General features: G+C 35.4%; 2 protein-coding genes across 3 annotated transcripts in view; one reads left to right on the top strand and one right to left on the bottom strand.

Annotated features, from left to right (window-relative positions):
* LOC149783347 (ubiquitin C-terminal hydrolase PSMD14) overlaps window positions 1–13,230 on the bottom strand; it is a 50,789-nt gene that overhangs the window by 26,318 nt on the left and 11,241 nt on the right. The window contains exons 1-2 of one of the 2 annotated variants that reach the window (XM_089931554.1): window positions 9,306–9,417; window positions 3,428–3,572 (exon numbers count right to left, since the gene is read on the bottom strand). In XM_089931554.1, the coding sequence (XP_089787680.1) occupies window positions 3,428–3,550 (123 nt within the window). In that variant the 5' untranslated portion in view covers window positions 3,551–3,572; window positions 9,306–9,417. Of the gene's footprint in view, window positions 1–3,427; window positions 3,573–9,305; window positions 9,418–13,230 lie in introns of those variants that run through there. The other variant, XM_089931555.1, reaches the window with a different exon arrangement.
* Window positions 6,646–7,041, top strand: LOC149783349 (putative CENPB DNA-binding domain-containing protein 1). Its single transcript, XM_089933379.1, has one exon. The coding sequence runs from the start codon at window positions 6,646–6,648 to the stop codon at window positions 7,039–7,041; it is 396 nt and encodes a 131-aa protein (XP_089789505.1).

Genomic DNA, 13,230 nt, shown 5'->3' on the forward strand with positions numbered 1-13,230 from the left:
TACATTGTACATAATTCCATTACCACAGTTATTAATTTCATTATAAACCACAGTAATATGCTGATAAAAATAAACAATGGTCCCCTGAATTATTTCTTTAATAAGAAATATAACAAACATAATTTTATCTTTATAAGATATTAGTTCTATATGCAGAAACAGTATTTGATGCAGTGCTTTCTCCAAAATGCAATCCCCTTACCAATGAATTGCCCAATAACAACAATTCACAATGAAATAAAGCATGACTGTGATTACACAATACATCTAAAGTGCCTTATCTGGAAGGTAATTATCATGCCTTTTTATATCCTGGGGATAATATTAAAAGTTATAAATAAATGTTCTTATTGTACATGGAACATATTTAGACCATGACCCGTAGAAAATACTGCTCTTAATCAAATCAACTGAAATATAAATTGCTGAATACAAAGTCACATAATTTACTGCCGAAGCACCAATATAAAGCATTTTAAAAATAATTATTTTGTTGAAAGTATAGCAAAATCATATTAATAGCAAAATATGACTGGGAGAATCTGATTAAAGAAAAGTTATTCTTTTTAACTAATGTTGAACAGTAATTCAAATCAGTGTTGGTGACACATGCGTGGAGCAAAATTCCGGTTAGGCCCCAGTTTCTCTCAAAAGTATTTCTAAAACTACTCATATATAGACCATTCTCAGAATGTATTCATGTGACCCTGGGTCGTCGAATCCAAAACGAGGCTAAGCTAGGCACCTACTTTATTTTACCTCGCAACCATGGCTGCTACAATTGATACTGGCAAAGGTAAAAATCGCAACCAATATTGTTCTGTTCCGTTGTGCAATGGTAATGCTAGAATTCACATAGATTTAAGCTTCCACCATATTCCATCAGTGAAGAAGATGGAGCTTCGTAGAAAATATATTGTTGCAATACGTCGTGATGACTGCAGGGACGTCATTTCAACTTTTTTCAGTGGGGGGGGGGGCGAAACTTGACAGGATTGTTAATTTTCGTATATATGCTACAACAATTTTACAGCACAGGCAAATCTGGGGTGGTGCAAATGCCCCCTGCCACCTCCTACTGACGTCCCTGGTGATGATGGGCCAAATTTTAAGGTAAGAAACTGGATAATGTTTGGTGTGTTCATATTTTTTTGCAACTGAATGATGTAATAAAGAGAAATCCAAACACAAAATAGGTTCTGCCGATGAAGCAAATGAGTGTATGCATGTGTATTTTATAATGGTACTTTTATAAAATTGTTACTCCTAGTCCTAGTCCACAATACGGGGTCATCGAAAACTGGGTATATCTCCCAGTAGAATGAAAATGACCAAGATAGAGAAGAGACAGCAACAGTACAATGAAAATGATGAGAGGACAAGTTGAATGAAATTACGAGAGAGAGAGAGAGAGAGAGAGAGAGAGAGAGAGAGAGAACGTGCGTGACTGGATACGAATTAATGAAACTGTTGATAAAATATACTGATGTGTGTAAACGTAAGGGAAAATGCACACTTAAATCACAGGCCATTGAAATTATATCAGTGTAGTAAGTTAAATGTCAGAGAATCCCCCAAAAAGGGAAGCACACACACACACACACACATATATATATATATATATCTTCCTTTTTTCTTGCATATTCTGGCATTTTTATTTACAGTGATATAATTTCAATGGTCTGTGCTGAAATAGTTCTTGTTGGGTTTTTTTTACATCTAATTATTGTAATTAACTCATGGTTTATTTTTTCTTTTGTTAGATTTTCACAAATACAGTTGTCTGACACTTTAAGCAAGAGGGCTATAGATGGACACCCAACAAGCGTTGCTTATAACCTGATGCTACTCCAACAATCTTTACTTGGACAACTCGATCTACCTAGCTTAGCCTTGTTTTCGCGATACATTAATATTCATGGGGCTCTCATTAAGAATGGTCTATATATATATGTATACATATATCGATTAAAATAGGCTAAAATGCTTGCTACTGGGCCAACTGTACCAATCGGCTGTAGTTCTACTAATACTGAAACCAGCAGTACCTGATATTTTCAGCAACTGCCAATATCATGTACATCAAGTGAACAAATTTACCTTTTACTGTGTTCATTTCTAGTGTAGCAGAATAAGTAGTACATGTGACCTCGAAATCAAGACACGTTGCAACTTATAAAAACGCTGTCTGCAAAAAGTATTATGGGGTTAAACAACAAACTGACATAGATTGTAAGGAGATTCAGAAGTGCTGAAATTGCTAGAACTCATAGTTTGGACAGAACAGTTGTTATGCCTCTAGGATCTTATTAAAATGTCTCAGAAAAGAGTGAAGACAACAAGCTTTGTAAAATTTAACAAAATAATTTAGAATATCAAGTGAAAAATGAGAAAAAAGAACTTAAGGTTTTATGAATCAAATCCAAAAATAATCCAAGATTTAAAAAATAGAAGTCCTAATAATAAAATAAGTCTGAATCTCAATGAAATCAAAAGTGAAAGATAATGACGTTGGTTGTAACCCGTGAAATGCCACAGATAATATTATTCCATTTTTTGAATTCAGTATAAATTTCGATAAATGTCCTCTTCCAAGAATTAATTTAGAGCACTAGTAATTCCAATTAAAATAATCACTTAAAATTTAATAATTTGAAGCAAATAAAAGAAATAATTAGCCCAAAACTGGACACAAAAAAAGTTGTTTATTAAAAGTCACAGGATCTGAATCATGGTCAGAAACTAGATACAGTGTTTCTATTATTTGGTGTTTACCAATGATTATGTTTAAAAAATCAGGTCAAACAGAACTGAAGATAATTCTAACAAAAAATCAAGACTAATAAACAATACTACATTACAACATCATGTAATGGAATAAAATAAAAAATTAAAACTAACAAAAAAACAATAAAGTTAAATCAAATATACATAACACATTAGCCAAGTTTAAGAAACTGACATGCCTGGCTAAGTGTTTGGAATACCTTACTCTAATGGACAAACAAGGTGTAAAGAATTTGGAAAATTAAACTCAATGACAACCACTGGTTCTTTTCATCTGTACATTTATCACTTCAGGTATGCCCATTATGCTTCTTGGGACTGCAACCTTTGCTGGTGGTACTATTATTATTACCAAAATAGGAGTCATGGACTCTTAGTTTTAAAATCCTGGCAAGACCTCTGGTAATGGTAAAAGGAAAAGTTTAGACTAAATATTTACAGGTACTGTATAATTACAAACCTACAATATATGCTCATTGTGGTAATAAGCAGAACAACACATACAACGATGAGCAGTACAGTGCATTATGTTATGAAACATAAGGATGCACTTTATATTTACAGCTGGCCCAGACTTATCAGTGACTATAAATGGTACATGCACTATGTGCATTATTCTGTGACAAGTACAGGTGCTTACCTTTAATAAGGCAAGGGAGGATATATAAACTTGCTCTGCTGTGTCAACAGCAGGGGCATCCGATGGTGGTGCCCCCTGACCCAGTCCATGCATGCCACCGCCAAGTCGTAACAATCTGTCCATTTTATGCTGGCAGGACCCTCAACTGAAAGTAAAGTTCAATCATTTGATCATCAACTGCACAGACACAATATTTTATCCATATCTGTAATCCATTACAGAGGGTCAGCTTGTTATGCATGCTGATTATTGTTGCTCGATATCAAGCAATAAATTCACTAAGACTGAAATTTGTATCGAGACAGTACATTATAATCCATCCTCTATTGACCATGGCATTAAATCCATTTGACTGCTCACTTTTAATTCCTGTCAGAACAGAACACCTGCAGATATAGTGGCTGTTGACTTACAATCTGAATTGCTGACAAATGTGTGGAAAACAAAGGCAAGAAAATTGCATCATTACCAGTTCCCGCACTTGTCCATTTCCTACTGATATAGGCTTCCTTGGCAGTTAAGACAAGAGAAAATGCTTTTTTTCTGGATACAATGATTGGAGAAAGATACAAAAATTAGCAGTGAGTAGCCCCATAATCTGCATGCACAACAACTGACCTTCATGTTTTCATATGGTTGTTGTACACCACCAGTCATGTTTACAAGAAAGAAAATTGGTGGAGAACAACTTGTTGGTATATTCCTTTGGAGAAATGGATATTACTATAACATAAGACACCTCACTTGATGTTCATATTAGTAATGCCACATCTTACTGCCTAAATAATGGCCTTGTGTAGCATGTTCCCAAGTGTAAATGGTATATTTACTGTCATTATCCTTACTGAATCAAAATCTGACAGAAAATGAATCCTTTTTCATGTTCTGGTGACATAAATTTCAACCGGTTCAAATGCAATGGAAGTTAACAATACTAAAATAGGTCTACGTTGAAGCATGTTTCTTTAAAGAATAGAATAAAAATATACTAATACTGAAAAAAAAGTGTTTAGATAACTTTATTTCATTTAATATACTTGTGATCCTTTTAACTAATTTCAGCATTAGTGACTTCCATCACATACCAAACTACCGAAACGTAGTTGAACGGTACTTGAAAACACATCCATATCCTGGTGAAGGAATCTTAATTTATCAGATAAAAGATAAAAGAGTAAGTAGAGTCCACCTAACTCAACATAACTTTAATTTGTGGAAAAGCATCTATACATCCTGCCAAGTGTGTGAGATATTTCAAAAAATTTGACCTTTCATTCCAATGTCAGTCAACACTGGAAAACACTACACAAGGCTGCTTTTTTAGGCAATAACATGTCACACTAACATAAATATAAGTAAGGCATCTTACACTGTAGAACTATAGTTTCTGCATTAATCCCCATTTGTTTCTACCTCAACCTATTTCAATAGCAAAAATCTTTAATTTGATAAAAAAAATGCACAGAACTTAGTCATTTCATTCACTGATTTATAATTTCTAACCTGACTAAGGTGGCCCCCACTATGTCACTGTCTGCATGTTTCATGCTTAACAGACTTTTCATACTAACATGGTGCCATAATGTATACACTATGGGCGAGTTAACACTTTCCATACCAACATAGTGCCATAATGCATACACTATGGGCGAGTCTATATTCCTCAGACAACAGAATGATGTGATTCATCCTATCTGGTAAATGATGAATAATTCCATAAATTTCCATAAGAACGGAGTGTTGAGAGTTATAGCCCTTTGCACACATGCATATGGAAATTACACAGCTTGTTAAATCAATGTAAAAGGCAAATTTGTAGTTGTCATTCTTTTCCTTTGCTTGATTCAACATTGTAAATGTCAGAAGCCGATGACATAGTATTTTTCTTCTATGTACATACATGTGTAGATGTACATCCACCCCAATGCTGACAATGAACTTGTCCTGGAACTGGAAATGACTGGCAAGCATGGTAGTCTTCTACACTGAAAACTTTTTTTGGTATGAGACCCGCAGATGATAACAGTGTTAGGGCCCCCCATGTCAAAATCAGATTTGAAATTATAAATCAATGAATGAACTAAGCTCTGTGCATTTTTTATCTCATATATGCTTTTCGTTCTTTAAATCGGTTGGAAGGGGGTACAAACAAATGTGGAGGTATATTCAGATTATAGTCCTACAACAAACATAGCACATGTTTTTGTTATAGTGCTATGTCTTACTATCCAAATAATGGGCTTGTATAGCGTGTTCCAATGTCAGTTGACATCAGAACGAGTAGTCAAATTTTCAGGAATATCTCACACATTTGGCAGCCTATTTCAACAGTCTTCCACTAATTTGTGTAATTAATATACTTACCATGCTGTCTTTATCCTGGCAGAATGAAAATATGACAGTAGCAAATGGACGCATTTTCATGTTCCACTGACATACATTTGAATTTGTTGCAATGTGATGGTAGTTGAGGTATGCCAAAATAAGTTTGAGTAGGTTCATGTGAAGCATATGTTTCTTGAATGAAACAAAATGTTGCTTACAATTCCAATAGGCATACTATATTTATATTCGTTTCGTTAAAGAATAATATTTCAACTTAACCCGATTTAGGCATTCCTGGCTTTTGTCACTTTCCACCTAACTGAAATGAAGGCCAACAAAACTTGAAAACAGGACCTTTTCTTTTGTGAGAATTTGAATTCATTAAACAACATCAGGGAAAGTAAAGTCTGACAATAACATTATAACTTTACTTTGTAGGAAAGCATAGTTATTGGTTACCAGTTGTGTACGATATTTCTGAAAATTTAATTTTTTTACACAGTTAGTCGACATCAAAACACGCTACACAGTGCCGTTAGATAGTCAATAAGACCCAACACCCCACAGAACGAAAATATTGGGCCCTGTCTTACATCGTATGACTACAGTGGTTCCTTGACTTACAAGTGTCCCAACTAACAAGTTTTTCGAGATACGAGCCATCTCTTGGCCAAATTTTTGCTTTGAGTTGAGAGCTAAAATTCGGGTTACGAGCCAGCTTCAGATACCCCACCGCTAGTTGGCGCAGCGAACGCCACAGTGAATGTCGCAACATCCGCCAAGCATCCTGTGTCTCACTCGTTCACTTTAAGCGGTTAGCTCGCAGTGGAAGCATCAGTGTTGTGCTCGCATTTGTGCTTGCAGTTATTTTGCAAAACTTCGTTTTTCCAACCATGGATCCAAAGAAAGTGAGTGCGAAGGACAGTGCTAAGAAGAAGCGGATGATGTGCATTGAATTAAAGAAAGAAATTATCGAAAAACATGACCAAGGTGTGCGTGTAGTCGACTTGGCAAAGCAGTACAAGCGTAGCACTTCTATGATCTGCACCATACTGAAGCAAAAGGAGTCGATAAAGGCTATAACGCCAGCCAAGGGCGTTAAAATAATTTCTAAACAGTGGACATCTGTCCATGAAAATATGGAGAAGCTGCTGATGGTGTGGTTGATGGAGAAGCAGCTCGCAGGAGATACCGTGACGGAGGCTATAATCTGCGAGAAGGCACAAGCTATTTACGCTGATTTGCTGCAGCAGACCCCAGGCACTTCGACGGACAAGGCATCAGGCTAGCCGTTTAAAGCTAGTCCGGGCTGGTTTGAGAATTTTAAAAAGAGGACCGGCATTCACTCTGTTGTCAGGCATGGTGAGGCAGTGAGCATGGATATGAAGGCAGCTGAGGATTACTTCAAAACTTTTGCTGGAATTATAGCAGTAAAAGGATACATACCCCAGCAAGTCTTCAACTGTGATGAAACAGGACTCTTCTGCAAGAAGATGTCAAGGAGGACTTATATAACGGCAGAGGAGAAGAGGATGCCAAGCCACAAACCCATGAAGGATAGGCTAACCCTCACACTGTGCGCCAATGCGAGCGCCGACTGCAAGATTAAGCCGCTGCTCGTTTATCATTCGGAAAACCCCAGAGCCTTTAAGTCACATAAGATTCTGAAAGAAAAACTGCAGGTTATGTGGAGGGCAAACCCAAGGGCGTGGGTCACCAGGCAGTTCTTTGTGGAGTGGGTGAATTTGGTCTTTGGTCCTGATGTTAAGAAATATCTCCAGGAAAATAACCTACCCCTGCAAGCCCTTCTCATCCTGGACAATGCACCTGCTCACCCACCTAACCTCGAAGATGACATCCTCAAAGAGTTCAAGTTTATAAAGGTTCTCTACCTTCCACCCAACACCACCCCTATCCTGCAGCCCATGGACCAGCAGGTGATTTCTAATTTCAAGAAGCTCTTCACCAAGCACCTGTTCCGCCGCTGCTTTGAGGTGACGGAGAGCACAAACCTCACCCTTCGAGAGTTCTGGAAGGACCACTATAACATCGTGATTTGCCTCAGAATTATCAATATGGCCTGGCAGGGTGTTACAAAGAGGACCTTGACCTCTGCATGGAAGAAGCTGTGGCCCGAGGTTGTGTCTGAAACGGACTTTGAAAGACTCAAACCCGAAGCGACAGTGGTGGAGGAGATTGTATCCCTCAGCAAGTCCATGGACCTGGACATGGATGAAGGTGACATCAACGAGCTCATCGAGGAACACTCCGAGGAACTGACAACGGAGCTAAATGAGCTACAGACGCAGCAGCACACGGAGATTTTGCAGGAAATAGGTCATGCAGAGGAGGTTATCTCTACAAGTGAGATAAAGGAAATGTTGGGAATGTGGGAGAAACTTTCAGACTTTATTCAAAAGAAACACCCAGAAAAAGTTGCAACTGGGCGTGCGACAGAGCTATTTAATGACACTTGCCTAACTCATTTCAGAAACATTCTGAAAGGGAGGATGAAACAGACCTCATTGAACAGGTTTTTATCGAAAACCCCTGCAGATGAAAGTGAGGAAAGCATGGTAAAAAGGGCAAAAATCAGCGAATAAAATTCAGTTATTCACTTCAGCCTTTATCCTCCACATCCGTAAGCATCTTCAAGTCATCTGATCTCCAAAGTAAATGCTGTACATTATACTTAATAAAACCAGTCTATTGCAGTACATTCTATTGTATTGTGTTTTTATACAATATACGTTATTTATAAGTATATTTTTCTTATTTAAAAACATGTAACAACAAAATTGCAGTGTTTTTTGGGGATCCGGAATGGATTAATGGCATTTCAATTCATTTCAATGGGGAAAATTGATTTGACATATGAGTAATTTGAGTTACGAGCTCCGTCACGGAACGAATTAGACTCGAAAGTCAAGGAACCACTGTAGTTCTAGTCCTACATGTAAGACCTGACACTAATATTTATGCTTTTGGCGTCAGGGTCTTACAGCCTAACTAACGGCACTGTGTAGTCTGTTTTTATCTCGACATAGCACCTAAACAAAATCAACATGTGCTATGTCTTACATGTAGAACTAGACTAATTACAGTAAAATAAGCCCGTGCAAAGTGCAGCGAATGATGTTGTCCATGTAAGTGAGTAAAGAAAAAAATGATTACAACACGAAAACTCCACCTACACATGGTACCTGTGACTTCAACCATTACATAATCCAGTAAAATAATAGATGACACACGAAAATAAGCAACAAGCACCAGTAACGTACGATTGCTTCAGAGCACCACAGTTCATTTAAGTGCACAAGGTTAACAATATTATGTTACACTGCTGTTATTCTGAGAATGATCTTCCCCCGTTACTAACAATGTTAGTAATCGCCGAGTCGTTGTTAAGAAGTTTACTGTACAGTGGCGGTTATAAATTGGCTTTCATGCCTGTAAGGTAGGGTTAACCATTGTATGTTGTGACCGTTGAAAAGACTGAAACTCTATATAGTATATTCTACTAAAACTACATAGTAAACAAAAATTAAATTACTTTCAAAACACAGAAAAACGAGATGTAGAAGGAATATACGCTGACTCCGGTGTGACAATACAAATTTTACACCGGAAATGCTTAATCGACCTGTTCTAATGTAAACTTCGGCTCATGAAGTCCGGATCATGCGAATGTCAGGGACTCTTATACGGGCAGTTTGTATGTTTTGGCGAAGCGCTGGTGGTGGTGTGAAATACAAACAAGAAAAATACGATGGGAGGCAGTAAAAAAAATCTTCTCTTTTTATATTGTTCGCAACTTATCAAGAAGGATGATATGGAGCAAACTAAGTTTATAACATGTTATATGTACCACAGTTAATTGATTTCTTACATATGTATTTATTTATCTGTTTGTTTATATATGTTTCCACCTTCGATCTAGCTTTGACTCATTAACCCTCGCCAGGAATAAATCCTGCTATAAATATCGACATGATATTTGATATATTAATTGCAAAAACAACAGAATTAAGACAAAACACTATTAAGTAAGTACGAAGTACACGAGGACTAAATTAAGAAAGAATCGCTGTACCTACAGCAACACATACATATGACAGTCCATACAACTAATCTAACTACTGATCTAAAAGCTATATACTATGAAACACATAAACAAGCATAAATTACTATGTGTGAGGTTGCTGGAGCGGACGCAATTTATTTTTGAAACAGATTAACTATTTACTCAATACATTAATTAGGAAATCTCTAACAATGTTTGTTACTACAAGTAAACCATTTAGCACAACTCATCCGATAATTAATAAAATGGTACTACCAGCCAGCTTTTATTACACTGCCAATTATATTAATAAATGCTATTACTTTTATTGTTAGCGAAGTTAAAGTGACACTTGGCAATACTTTGTTAGTAGCAAATTATCGTCATGTTGTTGACGTTTTTCCAAACAATTTCATATTAGACAAAGTATTGTTCTTTTCATAACAATAGCCGTAAAGACGGTGACAATTTATACATATTTTTCTATGTACGGCTTTTTTATCTTTTCAACTAATAATAGCTTTTTTTACGTAGTTTTATTGATTATTCTCTAAAGCTATACTCCACATATTTTATTTGTCCACTTTTGTGCTTTTTGAATTTCAGCTTTCTGTAACATTTCTTTGTTATGAATATATGGTCTTAAACTAAGTAACAGAAAGAAGTGAAACCAACAATTTATTTGAAATTCGACAAACAAATTATTTCCCGTATAAAAGTGAAAATTTAAAGAAACAAGCAAACTTACATATTTGCTAAATAAATCATAAATTATCCTCAGTGTGTTTCACATGTCAAAAATATATTATATTTTGAATGAACTCAAAGTCTTGAAATTGTTGGTGGACCATTAATCTTAAATAAGTTGATTTACCAACAGTCCTTATGTATCACACTGATATAAATCAGAATCGGATGAAGTCACAATGATCCCAAAATATTGTTTAAGTCCAAATAGTCAATGAGCATTTGTGATTCCAATGAATAATGTCAATAAATGATTCCTCTCAAAATATATCTGTACATAACAACCAGTGATTTTGCATACTGAACCTAAAGTAGGAATGAATAATTTGTGTTTACCTCCACCTCATATAAAATCCTAAGGCACAATGAGACGAACAGGATGTGGAACATAGCTCTCTTCTAGAAGATTCTTGGGCCAAAGGTCACATCAACATGTTTACAAATTACCAATACCTAAAAGTACAACCCACAACCGTGGACAATAGTTAGCGATCTAAATATTTGTTACAATTGGCCGTTAGAGAAAGCTACGACCTGCAACCATGGATAACAGTTAAGCACACAATAGAGAAATAAATAGCATCTTGAAATAAAGCTCTTGGATCAGGATATGTTGCCATGACACTGACATTTGTATACAGATTGCCATTTTGTCCCGTCAAGGAACTTATGGTCTATTTTCGCTTATTTAATTTTTGAAATAACAACTGCAGCTACAGCTGCATTGCCCATTAATTATCCTGCATTATAAGTAATCTAGACGTAGATTACTATAAACTCTACAATCGTACTCCTGTAATAATGCATCTGCTTTTCTTAATTGCTAGCAAAATAGCTTATTGTGGTCAATTACGTTAATTTATAATTTCTTAGGAACGATTATCCTATGTCTGGTTGCATCTGTTGGGGTTAAGATATATATATATATATATATATATATATATATATATATATATATATATATATATATATATATATATATATATATATATATATATATAAGCTTATTTAACAGTAGCTTTATAATTGTTTACTCTAAGACAGGTGTTTGCAACCTACGGCACGCGTGCCATGGGGCACGTCAGAAGGTTTTGTGTGGCACACGAAGTGGAGCCACAAATTTCGATTTTATCAGTGTTACTTACTGGTGGAACGCGCTCGTTCATTTTCTAATTAATCCGGACGAAAGTGGCACGCCATGTAAAATAGGTTGGCGACACCTGCTCTAAGCTTTCGATTCCTTTACAAAAGGTCTTGTTTGTTAAAACTTACTTCCACCTGTATAACTATATTTACTGTCAAGTGATACGATACATTTTTGTTTGTGACTGGTGTGGTTGGGAGAGAACCGTATATTAAAGAAATTTTTATATTATGTTATCTATTTGTTGGTAAGAAGATGTTGCATCAATTATCTCTAAATAGGTTTAATTAGATAAGATTGTGTTTAATCTTTTTTTAAATCATCATTGAAGTCTTTTCTTGAATATAACAGCTACTCCTATATTTAAGTGTTGAGCTGTTTGTTGAGGGGTTAGTAATCCATTGTTTTCCATAGCAGGGTTTTCTATAATAGGGTTTTCTCTAACAGGGTTTTCTATAATAGGGTTTTCTCTAAAAGGGTTTTCTATAATATGGTTTTCTATAACAGGGTTTTCTATAATAGGATCTTCTATAACAAAATTGTGGTCGTCTTCAAAAACACAATTTTTAAACACTTGACCACGATCATATTCTGCGCCATTTCGCACCATTTATAGGGATCAACAAGAACTTCAAAAAAGAATTTGGTTTTGTAGAAGCTAAACAAGATGTAGTCGTCAGTGCGAAAAATGAAGAAGCAATAACCGATGCCTGAAAAAAGAATACAAACTTGTACAGTAAATGGAACAAAGACGGAAACAATTGGTAAACCTAGTACAGTAAATAGAACAAAGACAGTAACAATTGGTAAACCTAGTACAGTAAATAGAACAAAGACAGTAACAATTGGTAAAACTAGTACAGTAAATGGATAAAGACGAAAATAATTTTTAAATACTTAAAGGACAGCGTGCTGGATAAAACTAAATTAAAAACAAATCAAGACAAACATGAAATTTTGGGAAATACTAAACCTGCTAAAATAAAAACTTTATTGTCATCTGCAATTATACTGCAAATGTCATCTTTTTTATCAGTAATTTTCCTCCGATTAAGAACTCAAAAGAATTAGAGAAATAGCTTCAATGAGACTAATTAGTAACAAACATAAATAGATATTTTACGGAGTTTTATATTTTGCATGTGGATTTCCAATTTCAGCATTGATTCCTTGACTGATAAATTTTAGCACATTAATTTCGAAAACCAAATAAGTGAGTGAAGCAAGCAAATGGTGTAAAACAATTACATGTACCTAATTATAGTAAGAACAATTTAAGCTATTTCAAAGTAAATAAAAACGTGGAACAGATTAAGCGAAATTTATATAAATGTTTAGAAAAACTATAATTTCCTTGCAAAATAATTTGAAAGTAGTGCAATCATAAAAGCTTTATGGCTACAAACGTCCGCGAGAAAGATATGTAACAGATTATAGAAAATTAATACATTCTTAGGTCAACAGAGAAAGTAACTGCAAGATAACCTGAACATAATGTGAAAATAACGTGAATTTAATTTGAAA

Source organism: Sinohyriopsis cumingii, chromosome 14 (genome assembly GCF_028554795.1).
Source record: "Sinohyriopsis cumingii isolate HCF-2022 chromosome 14, ASM2855479v2, whole genome shotgun sequence".
NCBI classification, from domain to species: domain Eukaryota; kingdom Metazoa; phylum Mollusca; class Bivalvia; order Unionida; family Unionidae; genus Sinohyriopsis; species Sinohyriopsis cumingii.